Raw genomic sequence first — 15,337 nt, forward strand, 5'->3', positions numbered from 1 at the left:
ATACCATATGAGTGTCCAATCCAAAGGGAAGGACTTCCTGTCCGAGGCATCCAGTGATGAGCTGGGTGAGTATGTACTGATGGATCAGCACCTAATTGGCTCCCACCTGGCATGATGAGGTGAGAGGTCAGGTCTCCATGGCAACTGCTAGAAGGGTGGATCCTGGCAAATTCAACTAGATCCTTGTTTTCCCTGAATAGAGCAAGTATAAAAACAAAAGGCATAACAGATGGCTTGTGTCTTAATGTATGGTCTTTTTTAAAATATGCTCAAAAATTGTGGTCATTATTAGTTAAGAAAAACATAAACAAAATAAGCATACCTGAGCAGAAGATCTCTTTCTCTGTCCAGCGGAGGCAGAGACAGCTGCTCCTCAGATATACTCTTCCTTTCCTCCTCCACCTCCCTTTCTACTGGGTATACAGAGCGTCCAATACCTGCCACAGAAGGATGATTCAGCAAAACAAACTGGCAACCCAGCACTGTCAACACAAACAGAGTAGGTATTCCGTTAAACCTAATGTAAAACACCAAGTTGTTAAGCCCAGTGCTCTGCTTTCCTTATGTAAAACACAAATCTTGCAAATTGCAACACAATAATGTGAATATTCTCGTATGGTAGCACTTCTTGTATTGTTCTCTGCTTGATATCGCTTTGCTTGTATCTTTCTCATTTGTAAGTCGCTTTGGATAAAAGTGTCCGCTAAGTGAATGTAAAATGTAAATATTCACTTATCAAAAATTGTATTTAAGTAAGTATGACTGAAAGACAACACTTACATGAAGTGTGGTTGACCTGAGCACAGTGAACAATTTGTCAAAAAACTCAAACTGGCACTAAAATGACTAAAACACCCAATCTGGCATGTTAAACTTCTGAAAGGTCAGGACCAATTTGCACATAGCTGATTACGTGATTTAGCAACCAAAAATGACTAATTGGAGACCGTTCCTGTAATCACACATTCAGCTTTTCACATGTGTGGTTTCCAAACATTCACAACTATCACTGCTAAACTGGAAAATGATGCTTGTCTTGTTATCTCAAATGGACACACATACGCATAGCACAGACTCACATACGCACACACTCTGAGCCTCCTGCTGGTGGCTTACCCTTCATGCTGGGCAGCACTCTGCCGTGGCGGCTGTGGGTGGCAGGCCTGTCTGGTGGGCGGCACATAGGCTCTCTCTGCCTGGCGACTGCCACAGCAATACCCACAGGGGGCTGCCGCACTTCCCCCTCCCCCTCACCGGAATCACGGCCTGCCCGCTCTAAGCGCTCATTCTCCCCAGAGGAAGAGGCCCTCCTTGAAGGCAGCGTTTGCTTGCCCTCCTGATGGGCACAGCTTGCACTCCCTCGATTCCTCTCACTTCTGTCATTCTTGTCTCCATTCGCTGCTCCCTGCTTCAGGCTACCCAGGCCCCCAAATGGGCTCTTCTGGGAAAGCAGGTGTGGCTGCTGGTTGCTGTACTTCATCAGGTTTTTCATGGCACTGTTCTCTAGCCCATGAGGGCCTATTGAGGGTTGCTGGTGGGCAGGGAAAGGATGAGGCCCCTGGTCTCCTGTACCCAAAGAGTCATATGCTTTGCGTCGCTCATTGTCAGGTTGAGACTGCTGCCCTCGCACTTCCCAAGAAGAACCTGCCTGATTCCCAGTGTCCACTTGTGCTGCAATATCCGCATCTTGTTTTCTTCTGTCTTGAAAACTGCTGCTTGGACCCAGATCTGAATCCTGACCTTGAATTCCAGTCTTGCTGTTTTGCTGGTGATGGTGTACCCTAGCAATCCTCTGGCTGTCCCGCTGGAGTGCACACCCACTTTCATTATTAGGCTTGCTTTCAGATGGAATTCTATGAGGTGAACCTAAAATTGAACAGTCCCGGAAAGGTGGAGTGCTAGCATAAGAGCTGCATTTAGCCTGGCAGCCATCTTTGGCTCCCTGGGGCAGGGAGGGTTGATAAGCATCTGTCTCTGAGGAATTCTCAGCAGCTTCTGAGCTATAGGAGTGGTTAGGGAGATTCGAATGTGGCTGGTGATCATGACCATGCTGTGCCTGCTGTGTTAAATGTGAATGGGGGCCTAGAGACCAGTCTGGACCCTTGTCTGCTTTACTGTAGACACCCTGCTGCTGTTGATGTGAAGACTTTTTATGACAGGTACTAGGAGTTAGTAGGGGTGGTGCAGAAGGAGGAGCTATTTTGCCTCCATTACTACTTTTTTCTGAAGCTTTGGCCTTCACTATTCCCTCTCCTCCAACTTCGTCAACTATCCCTCTTAGACCCTGACAGTGAGGGTTACCCAGCTGAAATGGCCCACTGCTCTTATCACCCAGCGGTCCCACAGAGGGCACAAACGTGGGCCCTATGACTTTGCGATCCCTGCCTGCTCCAGGAGCTAGACTTTTGTCCTGAGCAGAGGACATGGTTAGTGGGGCAGGGGGACAGTATAGGTCTGGATGTGGATGATGGGGGTGGTGATGGTGGGGGTGAATAGGGTGCGGCCAGGATCCTCCAACCGCTGAGCCCAGGCCAAGGGGAGGAGGCATAGCATATGGTACTGGATGGGTATGGCCTAGCATTGCACTATGGCGCAGGCAGTCTGATGGAGACTCACTGATTCTCATCTCACCGCTCACCTCTTTGCAACAGATATTTCCACCACCCCGTTTTGGATCGTTTCCTAAACTCAAGGCCCCTGGCCCTACACAACTGGGGAGGGAGGAGCCCCTGACTGCTGTCCCTGTATGTGGGCCATTATGGGTCTTTGTAGAAAGGAGGCAGGTGCTCAGGTGATTTGGATCATCTTTATGTCTGGGGTTTTCCTCTGGCCCTAAAGGGTGGAGCTGAGGATGATGGTGAGGATGGAGGTGTTGGTGATGGTGGGGGGCTGGCGAAGGTGGGTCATGGTGCTGACGGCCTTTCACCTCCTGTTTGCTTTTCTCCTTGTCTTTTCCTACAATTGATATAACCTGCTCTCCTATATCTGACTCTTTAGAGCTTTTCTGGGTGGGCCCACCTCCCCCAGGGTCCCGCTCCCGGCTACAAGATCCCAGGGGATGGCTAGGGGCAGTCCGAGTCAGTGATGGTAAGTTGTGATTGGTGGAGAGAAGGTGGGGCTGTGATGAGAGGCTTCTGATATAGAAATCTGAGGAATAAAAAAAACAATGAGACAAGGAGAGTATGAGAAACACCATAAAAATCTTAAGATTACGCTTTTAAGATTATAATTTCTGAACTGACCATATGTTTGCATAAGTGTTAATTGTGGCAAAACAGATGGAATGAGCTTCACACACCTTTTGAAGTGTTATAGAATCGGTGCTGTCCATAGAGAACGCTACTGTTTCCATGGTGATCTAAGGGGCTCATGGGTAGAAAGGTGGGGGCCAGACTTCCAGAAAAGCGGGAATACCCTGGGGCTACCAAGAGAGAAACCGAGAAATAGAGAGAAAGTGAGAGAGAGAGTATTGTCAGGAGAGACAAACTAAACCTAAGAGTGACACACTTGGCCTTTTGCTGTGCTGTTGCTGAAGCAGAATGAAGGTCCATGAAGCCCTAGAGCAGGACAGAACCTTTCCAACAGCCCTGACGGGGACATGCAGATTCTGGGCTTCACTTTGCATTCATAAGTAAGCCATAAAGTATACATGAGCTGCTGATCATCTCTTATTGTAAATGAAACATTTCTTTTGAAATTTTATATGCACAGTGTTTTGATTTCAGCTTCTATTTCCTCTTTTAGCTGCAGCTGCTGTGTGAAGCGATCAAGGACAACAGCTAAGCAGTTTGACAGGTTGTGTTAAGAAAATAACAATTATTAATGATATAGTGAGTGTTGCTGTTATTTTATCTCAACAGATGATCATGCTTTGGGTGTGAGAACATTCAAAATGCAAATCTGTATGCTGATCTACTATGTTTTGTAAACAGAACTTTTGCAACCCTTTAACTGTTAAAATGTCAGTTGTTTGCTTTCTCACATTTTTTGGCTTGTTGTGGTTTATGTCCTGTTATAAAAGCCACACACTCCTATGCACAAATAGTCAAAGAAAAAAAAAACCTTTTCGTTCAAGCAGCTGTTCTGTGCATATCCCATGGTTTCAGAGAAAAGTAAACAGCATTTTGCTTTACTCTGCACCTCCAAGGTCAGGGATCTGTATCCTGAGATAGTGAAGGCCACAGAAGAAGGCAGAGGGAATGTTCATGTTGAAACTAAGCAGACAGCTGACTTGCAGACCCTGAGCACAGATCAACGCCAAGCAACACAGAGCCACACAAGTACTGGCCCAAACATACAGAGGCACTAAACTGGAATATGACCAGATGTCTGTCTGCCATTTTAACTCATCTATTTGTATTTCTTATTGATATGAGATATTATGCATAGTTTATAGTTTCCACATGTATAATGGAACTCTTTAATATTAATATTAATGACTGCAGATACATTTTAGAAATTCTCTAAACATTTCTGTTCACTTTTTAAACAGAGAGCAGTTCAAATTTTAGCTGTTCTCAGCCAAGTAAACAGCAGTCCATAAAGCTCATCCTCGACATTCCACACACTCATTCTCCCCAAACACCATCATTCAATTTTCAGTCCACATGCACACATGGTCTTACATATAAGCAACTCTGAACTGAGCTCATCTTCATAACTCAAGAAAAAGCATGACGAGAAAACATGAAGAGAAACCGAGAGGGTGTAAAACATGGTGTAGAACAAGAGGCCGATCATGTAGGAGAGGGAGCTGGAGTGAGATAGTGCCTGAGAGGTAAAAGTCTGTGTGTGTGTGTGTGTGTGTGTGTGTGTGTGTGTGTGTGTGTGTGTGTGAAATCGAGAGTGAGAGAGATTCCCCTCTGCCTCTCTGCCGCTCCTACTAATTGACAGCCGAGGAGCGTTTTGCTGACAGTGACATCACAGGGGAGTCCAGATGGTTAATATGAGGCCTTCTGGCTGCACCTGTTTCCTACTGCCACTGAATTTCAATTTCCACCATCCAGAGTAGGATGACAACAGCACAGTCATTTGTAAACAGGTGCGTGCCTGCATAGGTGTATTTGTGTGTGTTTAAAGAGGCAGAGTGTGTTTGTGTCTACAAAGGAGATGAAGCATCAAGTTCAAAGAGTACATACATTCCAGTATACTGTAGTGCTTTCCGTTTAAGACATTTTAAAAGGAGGAGCGGAAACCCTCATCATTTCTCCTTTCCACCAATTAATTTAAATGCTAACAATTAGATGTGAGCTCCGTGGCAGTCCAAAAGCAATCAGCCTCTAATGACGTGCAATAAAACCCAGTGAGCCTCCACCAGACCGCTACAGTCTATTACAGAGCAGAGAGGAGTAAGAGCCCACTCCATACGAAGCCCTCAGAGACCACACACACACACACACACACACACGTTATGTCTCTCTCTGTCTCTCACACACACACACACAAATGACAGAGGAAGAAAAAGCGAGCCACAGAAAGGGTTAGTAGTAGGAAAAACTCCCAACAGTCTGTATATACAATGCGTACAGTTATTTAAATGATAGTGAAATATCTAAACTAAGCTGACCCTACATCATTACACTGACTTAAGTGCAGAATGAAGCATAGGTTTCAGTAGGACTGACTGCAGGGTGTGATGAGTAAAGAAGACAAAGACACCAGAGACAGAAACTATCCACATCACCGCCAGGAGACATATAAACCCATCTACATGTTTTATAGTGGACATTTCATCTTTACTGTGAAAAAAAATAACAAGTAGCTCTTTTCCTCTCTCCACCCACTTGGTGCATCATATTGTCTGTTTAACTTGCTTCTACTCGTCCTCACAGCGCTCTCAAGGGAGTGCTGAGCTTTTCAGTATTACATACTGCTCTACTGGTCATACACATGTGACACACACATGTGAATTCACACACACATTCACAAATAATCTATCCCTTGAGCACTGGTGAATAGTGCCTGGCAGAAAAGGTATCAGATTATATGAATGGATAATAAGTTCGAGCTAGAACAGAACAGAACAGAACAGGGCATAAGTTCCTTAAACCAGAGGTTCCAAGTATTTATACTCCTGAATGGCTGGAGTCCAGCACATTTGAGTGATTTCCCAAACTAGACACACCTAATAAACTTGGTACACAATACAAATATATAACAATAACTTATAGTCCAATGTTTCTGTCAGGTTTTTCATTCCAGTTTATGGTAGTTTCATCAGCTGTGGTTATATTGGAAACAGAAAAAAGACCAATTTATATTACATACTATAACATATTATTACAGCTCATGTTGACTTACTGAGACATTTTATGTTGAAATTTTCAGGAATTTGTCTGCTGTAACCCTTCTATATATTGTCACATAAAGGCATATATAACTATATTGTATATTGACATATATTTCTAGGTCACTTGCAATATATGACAGTACATTTACACTGTGTAAGTGGTAATTAACAGATGTGAGCCATGGCCAGGAGCCCAAGAGAGCCAAACAGGCCATGCTCTCTGGGGATGAGGGATGACATTACACTCTCCTGTCAATCAGAGCAACATGAATCAATTATGGCTGTCTCTGAGTTCATGTATGTAGAAGAGGGTAGTTAGCACTTCCCTCATTAGTGAGCATGAGCTGCAGTTTAAAATGATTTGGCTGGCTGGTTCATGTGTCCTGAAGGAATCATGTGTTAGCCTTCAATCTCAAAGAAATAACCAAACTGTGCTGGGCTGGTGTTACACATGCCTGCATTACACCATGTCATTATTTCAGCATAATATAACTTTACACACCAAGCACAATATGCTGGAATATACTGTATACTACAACAATGTAAAACAAGGGCATGTTACACAGTAGGATGTAACACTCTCATAGAGAAAAGGTAAGAATGAGGCAGGATGGGAGGAGGAGTAGCAGACACACCACAACCTGCCCATCTCATCTCCTAACTAAGGAGAAGTGATGGACTGAGGCAGGCAGACATAAGATTATAGCAGAAAGGAGATATAATGAGGATGAAGAAGCAGCTTGACTAATAGGGTGGGATAAGAGTACAGCTGGCAAGCAGAGGCAACTCAGGAAATACGGGAAAGAACACAGTGCTGCAGGAATGAACAGAAGTAAAATAAGGGAATTATGTAGTGCAAACAAGGAGAAAATGATAGAAAGAGGACAAAGGAGGAGCAATGGGCGAATGGGAAATATGAAAACAGAGATGGAAGGAGAGAGAGAGAGAGAGAGAGAGAGAAAGGGGAGAGTAAGGAAAGGTGAGAAAAGTCCCCAAGTGAGAAAAGTAGGGATAAAATACAGTGAGAGAATGAGAAATAGTTTGTAAAGGAGAGAGAGAGAGAGAGAGAGAGAGAGAGAGAGAGAGAGAGAGAGAGAGAGCAGGGTACCAGACCATTGTTGGCTGCGAGCCAGACACTGGATATAGGCCAGCTGGCATCATGCCAATTGGGGTTTCCAGGCTTCAATCCCTAAAAGCAATCATTTGGACAGTGTGTGTGTGTTTGTACAAATAGGTGAACATGCGTTTGAGTGAGCCTGCATGTGCTGGGGTGAGCGATTAGCTCACTATTATATTCACATCTATTATGGAATACACAAACTCTCCTTCTTTTTTTCTTTCCCCTCTCTCACTCACTCTCTCTCCAAACACACACACCCACACACACACACACACACACACTCTGTGCACTGTGCCAAGTGTTGCTTCCTCCACCAGCTGGGACATCAAAGTTGATCCCCCTCTGCAGCGCTGAGCCAGTGCTCTCTCTCTCTCTCTCTCTCTCTCTCTCTCTCTCTCTCTCTCTCTCCCTCTCTCTCTCTCTCTCTCTCTCCACATTCTTTCTCAGCTCTCTTACACTCACTCTATTAGCATCTCACTCACAAACATCATGTTCTGAAGTTTCAAGTCAGCCCCTCTGTAATTCAGACACACACAGCTACCAGCGCTTTCATTTTACTAAAATTTAACATTAATAATGTAAAATTAATAATGAACTGACATGAATTTAGCTCTGTGTGGGAACCAAAAATGTGCTCACATGGACAATAATACAGTTTTGACATTGTGGTGTGTGTGTGTGTGTGTGTGCACATGTGTGTGTGTGTGTGTGCGCATGTGTGGAAAAAAGAATGCCCTCTCATCAGAGATTTTACCAGATGGGAAAACAGGTGTCCTGTTCACTCTTAAGTCAGAGACACACAGACTAGCTCCCACTACAAACAATTTCATGAAAAAGACCAATAAATACATTAAGAATAATTAAGATTGAACAGGAGCAACATAAACAAGAGAATGAGGTAAAGAGGAATAATACAAACAATATACATGTGCTTTTCCTCTCCGATACACAGACATCATTAAAACTACAGCAGAACTGTAAAAATTCATACACAGGGCTGTGCAATATCACAATAAGCTATTTTCAGAGTAGTATGTCAGTATCGTCAGTACTTTTATAACACTGACCGTCTCATTATTACTTACAGTAAAAGCGGATATGGTAGTTTTGTACAAACCCTCACCTCCACAATATTATGTCAGTCACATGGTCACTGGAATCAGTGATATCAGTTTGGTGATGTTAATATTCAGACGCTCACAGTTGGTCTGTTTTATGAAATGATGCAGACACACAGCGTGCTCACACACACCTGACCAGCAGAGATAAAGTGATCGGAGGGACCACCTGCCCCACCACAAACGGTTCCCAGCCAAAAGCAGAGCTGAGGGGCCAGAAGAGAGGGGAAACCGCCCATGAGCATACACATGCACACACATGTACCCACAAACATACACACACACACACACACACACACACACACACACACACACACACACAAATGCACACGCACATAAGCGCACACCCACACACAAAAACACACACACACACACACACACACACACACACACAGCGCCGGAAGCCAGCTGCTCACCCGACGTTTTTCCTTTAAAACCGCAAGCACAGACAGACACACAGAAACAAATACACACACATACCCAAGTGTGTCACTGCTGGTTGTCTAGGTAGGAAGTAGGCCGTTGGAGGTGGGTTTAACAGTAAGGGTCATGACACCCTAGGCCTAGACTGGGGAAATCCCTTAAAACCCACCAAGACCTGTTAGCATTCAGATTATTCTGAACTTGTACGGTGATGCTGAGATCATCAAGATATATATATATGTATACATATATATATATATATATATATATATATATATATATATATATATATATAACCTTATAAGTATATATACATATAAATATAAATAACTCTATAAATGCAGACAAACATAATTATATCAAACAAACAAAAGTATATCAGTATATAACATGTATTAAATATACTGTATTTCAGCTTGCTAACAGAGTACCAGCAAACTGTTTCTATTATCTACAATAATGAAACATGTACAAAAATAAATGTCCAATCTCTTACTTAGTAGTGTGAGTAACAATGGAAACAAGTGTTATACCACGGAAACCCAAGATATCTCAGAAAGAGATATTATGTTTTGAAGCAAATTTCAATATTATATGTACTATATGTGTAATCACATATGAACAATGCCATGCCAGGGGTTCATGGCCATACAGAAGTACCCAAACAACACAAAACCATCAGAGCCATGTACACTGCGCACACACACACACACACACACACACACACACACACACATATTTAAACAATAACCCTCTGAAGCATCTGTCCTGGTCTAAACAGGGCTTCATGTGCAGCAAATAAAATTCAAATCAGAATTAAAATCAGTCTCTGTCCATTTGCTTTCCGTCTCTTAACCTGTCTTTCTCCTGTCTTGCTCCGTCTTCCCCCACCTCCACACACACACACACACACACACACACACACACACACACACACACACACACACACACACACACACACACACACACACAGCATGTCCTTGCAGGTCAGGTAGGTCTTTGCATTGTCAGTAGAAATGCAGTTGTCTCTGAGGGGGAGCAGAGCTGGGTAATTGTGTGGTTCATTTTGATGACATGCTCTTTATGCAAATTGGTGGGGGGTGGGGGTGGGGGTGGGGGCTAAATATGCAGCAGACCAAGAGAGACGAGACGTGGAGTGTTACCGGGGGAAATGGAGCCATCCAATCAACTGCTCCAAGGGTCTAAATGCAATTAAAGCCTGATTCCAATAATGACCTCTATCAACATAATAGGGGCATCTATATCATTACAGACACACATTCTATTATCGTTATTATTACAATTATCATTATTGTTGTTATTATTGTTATTGTGGTGTTATTATTGATTAGTTTGTAGCTCCAGGAGAGCACTGTGTAGAACCAGCACACAAAGAGGCTGCATTATCTCTCGCTATCTCACTACATGATTTCTTTTCTCTTGCTTACATCCAACCATAACAGTGTACACCTATACCTGTGCACTCTCTCTCTCTCTCTCTCTCTCTCTCTCACACACACACACACACACACACACACACACACACACACACACAAAGATTTGTTCAGTCAATGAGTTACAGTAGCTCTGTAGCTCTGGGTGCCAGCAGAAAAGCCCCACTGTGCAGCCTGCCAACAACAATTACTGTTCCACTCTGCCAGCTGCCAAGAGCTCCAGAGATACAGAGCACTTAACCTGCACCATACCACATACACACACACACTCACACACGCACACACACACACACACACACATGCACATTTGTGTACACATCCTTGTTGCAGTGTTCTATGTATAGAAAAAGTTTATGGGTGCTAGATTGTGATCAGACAACAAAAACCAGCATACACACACACACACAGCTGCTGTAAATATTCACATAAAGATATGACATTGCATAGCATTAGCAGGCTATACGCACATAAAGACGCTTCGTAATTATCCATGTCTATATTCATAACTGCTGTTTGCTAAATGTTCTATACCTTAGCACACAAACCAAACAGCAAAGCAGGTTCCATAATGTGTAGCCTTTATTCATGTTTTAATGACGTAACAGTGATGGAGATCCTTAACTACTTTTTTTCTAGAGTTGTTATAACCAAAAAAATCTGAATAAACACTATAAGCTTCATTGGTCTGATTTGCTTGCTGGTTTCTTAGCCTAAATGTTGGAACAGCTTAGAACCTGTACAACTAATTACACTTTTTTAATATATAAACGTAAGTTAAGTGCTGTTAGTGTAATAGAAACTGTTTTGAATCTACAGTTTAGCACAATGTAAGTAGTTTGGTTGTGTGGGTGAAAAGTTCAGGAATAAAAAGCTTTATATTTGCCACATATTTGCGTAATGTTCACAAAATCTTAATTATATTTCTTAAATAAATATGTGCTGCCATCATTTAACATCTTTAACATGTAAACAGACTCCTGGAAGCCCTGCTTTAGGGGAAAACGGACATGGACTTAGAGAACAGCACCAGCAAAAACAAGCAAGACTAACAGATAATAGCACCATAACTACATATTGCAGCACTTGACATACAGAAAACACTCCCAACACACTCCTAATGTTAACAGTGTATATGATCACAGAGGAGCAGTAAGGATTTCTTTAATATGCATTCTGGATTTGAATCGGCCAAAAAGACAGTTGTTATACTGACTTAACCAGAGATCATGTGAAATGCTGGCACACTGCTTTTGGATGAGATACTGTACGTTTACACAAGACTCTGATAAAAGTTACAAGGAAGGGCATGTGTTTAAGGATGAGTGTGTAAACATTACATTCTCACAGCTGTGACGTTAACACACCATAGCACACAAACCAAACAGCAAAACAAGCCTCTGGCCACATCTGAACAAGGAAAAGATGAGTCAGAGAGAAATAGACAAAGGAAACTTACCTTCATGTGGGTGTGGGAACCAGATCTGGGAGTGGCCGCTGGAGTGGGGTCCACTGCGATAAGGGGGAGAAGATGGAGAGGAAGGGGGTCCGGAATGGTGGGATGGGGGTGAGCCCAGACTGCTGGCCAGGAAAGTGCCCATGAATGAAGCAGAGGAGTTTGCCATCAGCCCAGTGCCTGCAGGACAGAGACAAGCAGAGACAGACAGGATGAGACAGTGAAATGGCTGTGCTGATACAGGTTGCTGAAACTGGCCAGGACAGATTTTATATCTTCTGATTCATGCAGCATACCAGAATTCATTGCTATTCATGGGGTGTGTCAAATGTAAGGTTTGAGTAATCTAGATGGGAAAAGACAGAACAGCAATAGTCTTTGACAATAGTTATTAGTTCTAAGTAATAACAATAGTTATAAGTAACTATTGAAACTGCAATCTATATAGAATAATAAATTAATATGTTTTTAATTATTAGGAAACTCCTACAATTGGCCTATGTCTCTACACATAGACATCTCTACACCACCATGTCTTCCTCCCCATTCAAAAAGCTAGTCAGTTGTCAGCACAGTAGTGTTTGTCATAGACACAAGTGGGATTAGAGTATCAGTCTCTATATATCTTTTCATTTCTCACTGACTTATTTCAGTAGCCAAAACTGTGATATATACAAAACTATAAAATAACAAAAGTATTTTAATCATCACTTAGGAGAGCTTAACTTGTGGGATTTGATACAAAGTTTACAACATCATTTAAGAATGTGATATCAAACAAAAATTTAAGCTTTTGAGTGAGTGAGACCGCAAGCTGAACTCATATCAGAGAAGTACTGAGCATTTGTTTTGAATGGAAAATTCTGAATTTAACACCGCAAGGTCAGCAAAATTGGCCCAAATACCAAATTTATATAATCAGAATGTCATTTAAGAATATTTAATCAGGTTGGAGGAAAATGGTGGTGCATTTAAAACATAAAATAGAACTGTAATAAAATACTAGAATAATACAGTAATGTATATAAACACATTGTGGTTTATTTGTACTTAGTATTATAAATCAAAAATTCGGTAAGAAAATAAACATTTCTTTTATATTACAATCCTGAATTTGAGATAAATTAAAGATACATTTTCACACATCATTTAAAATAAATTAAAGATAAATTTTCACACAATTAAAAAAAAAAAAGATCTTTTTTCACCTGATCATCAGTCTCACAATGTCAAGGGGGAAAAGCTTGAGAAATAGAATGAGGAAGGGAGAGTGGGAGATGAAAGATCAAGGAATGAAAGAGAAGAGCACATGCCAGGAAGATTAAAAAAAAAGAGCAAGAAACAAGCAAAAGGAAGTGAGAAGCAGACGCAGGGGAGAGAGTGGGTGAGGCAAGGAGAAAGAGAAGAAAGAGAGAAACAAGGCAAGAATGGAGAATTAGAGCACTAGTATACAAGAGTCTCAATTCACAATCTGCTCTAAATCATGGTTCCCATGATTAAGCTGCTGTGATCGTTCTGCTGTAACAGCTCAGCAATGACTGAGGACATCCCCCTGCTCGTACATACACACTCAGTCATGCTACCCGCACTTAAATAATAAAATTAACTAATCAAACCGTCATATACAGAACATGGCACTGAATTCTATGGCATCAATTAAATTATGGCAGTCTTTGGTGCAGGATTCTAATAACCAGGGCTAAGATCAAACATAAAGAGCAGATGAGTTCTACATGCAAAGATAAAGAGGATGGAAGGGGGGAGAGACAAAAAACAAAGGAAGAGAGAAGAATAAACTGTAGAACAGCAGACAGTGAGAAAAAAGGTGGCAGAAAGAGAATGATAATGAAGGAATGAAAACGAAGGGCTGGAGTGCTCGCCTCCTTTAAGCATTAGGGTCCCAGGGGGTGGCAGCCCCTTGGAGAGGGGGCAGATTAGGAGGCCAACGGCCAAATGCGATGGTGTTATCACCCAGTCCAATTCACATCAATTATTAACACTGCTTAGTGCTTGCTCCCGCATATGTATGGTACACACTGCTTAAACACACACACACACACACACACACACACACACACACACACACATTTCAAAATAACATAATGCACACTCATGTCAAATACACTCACATCCTGAGTGCAGCACATAATACACTCATCCCATCAGCCCGCATTTAGCATATAAACAGTGGCAAAGCACATGAATATACACATACAATTATAGTCATTTATCACCAGTGAAACAGCCTTCAATCAGGAAAAGACACATTTTAAAGGTTCACACAAAGTTCACATACTGTACACTGCATGTACACACACATAACGCTCACATATACATTTATATTCCACACATTCACACACAAATTCATATTCTGAACACATTCATATGCTGCGCAAACAAAAAAGACAGGCTGATCAAATGGATACTCTCTAGGGGAAATGGAAGAATGGGGGAAGAATGAAAGACAAGCATAATAAGCTGGAAGAGAAATGGGGTGTGAACAAACATACAAAAATGACTAAATTTATAATGTTTTTTTTCCCTTTCAAAGTAACATGGAAATATAACACAAATGTTAATGTTTAAATAAGTCAAATTAACATTTATGCAAATGCTCCAGATGCTGTGCCAATATTTGTGCTTTATTAAGCTCCAAATCTAATCTAATTTAGCAATAAGGTGTTATAAATTATTTACACTTGGTGTAGTGCAGAATAATTTAATCAGCCTTTGAATGTATAAATTAAATTTACAGGATTTTGAGTATTTGTGTATTCTTCAGGGAAATAAATTCAAGCCTGGAAGTTTTAGCACTCTGTCTGAAGTGTTGTGTTCCTTCTGCCATCGAGAACTTACTTTGTTATTGAGCTGAGGTGAGACTGAGGGAGTTTTCATTTCCTAAACTGATAAAAGTTCATTAAAGCAGGGTGAGAAGGAGGAGGTTAAAGGAGATGTTTAGAGGTGTGAAATTACCAAATGAGTGTTCTCACAAAATAAACAGCGTGCATGGCCACCGCCAAAGCCTCCAGCTGGAAACATGGCAGCTGGAGGAGAGAGAAAAAACACAGAGGAAGAGAAAAGAAAAACACCATAATTGCAGGCTTGAGGAGAGGCTGGATGTTCGAGCCAGGGCTAAAGCAGACTCTTTCGTCTCCTTACACCCACTCCCTCCTCACCCTGCCAGTGGCAAGCCACCACAGTGCGGCCAGAAGATGTTTCATAGCACTGATCTAGAATCAGCCTGTGATCAAAACCAAACTTAAGTGAATACAAGGAAAACCACACAAGTGGGCATCATGAAAAAAAAATGGAACCATGTCCCTAAAGGGGCCACTACTCTTAACTCCACGCCTCAGAAGCCTAGCAGCTCCACCACAGGCTCCACTACAGCCCACAGCTGGCCAAAATGAGAGGCCTGCATCCTTTAAGACTACTGCACGCCTTAGCAATACAACTGTCTCAACACTACAACATGGGTGG

At 42.1% G+C, this 15,337-nt stretch overlaps 1 protein-coding gene across 8 annotated transcripts in view; it reads right to left on the reverse strand.

Moving 5' to 3' along the window:
* bahcc1b (BAH domain and coiled-coil containing 1b) overlaps window positions 1-15,337 on the reverse strand; it is a 94,333-nt gene that overhangs the window by 35,023 nt on the left and 43,973 nt on the right. For 7 of the 8 annotated variants that reach the window (XM_053684881.1, XM_053684880.1, XM_017483769.3 and 4 more), the window contains 5 exons: window positions 11,861-12,037; window positions 3,299-3,421; window positions 1,117-3,147; window positions 323-482; window positions 5-192 (listed from right to left, as the gene is read on the reverse strand). In XM_053684881.1, the coding sequence (XP_053540856.1) occupies window positions 5-192; window positions 323-482; window positions 1,117-3,147; window positions 3,299-3,421; window positions 11,861-12,037 (2,679 nt within the window). The remainder of the gene's footprint in view (window positions 1-4; window positions 193-322; window positions 483-1,116; window positions 3,148-3,298; window positions 3,422-11,860; window positions 12,038-15,337) is intronic. The other variant, XM_053684882.1, reaches the window with a different exon arrangement.

Source organism: Ictalurus punctatus, chromosome 13, assembly GCF_001660625.3.
Source record: "Ictalurus punctatus breed USDA103 chromosome 13, Coco_2.0, whole genome shotgun sequence".
NCBI classification, from domain to species: domain Eukaryota; kingdom Metazoa; phylum Chordata; class Actinopteri; order Siluriformes; family Ictaluridae; genus Ictalurus; species Ictalurus punctatus.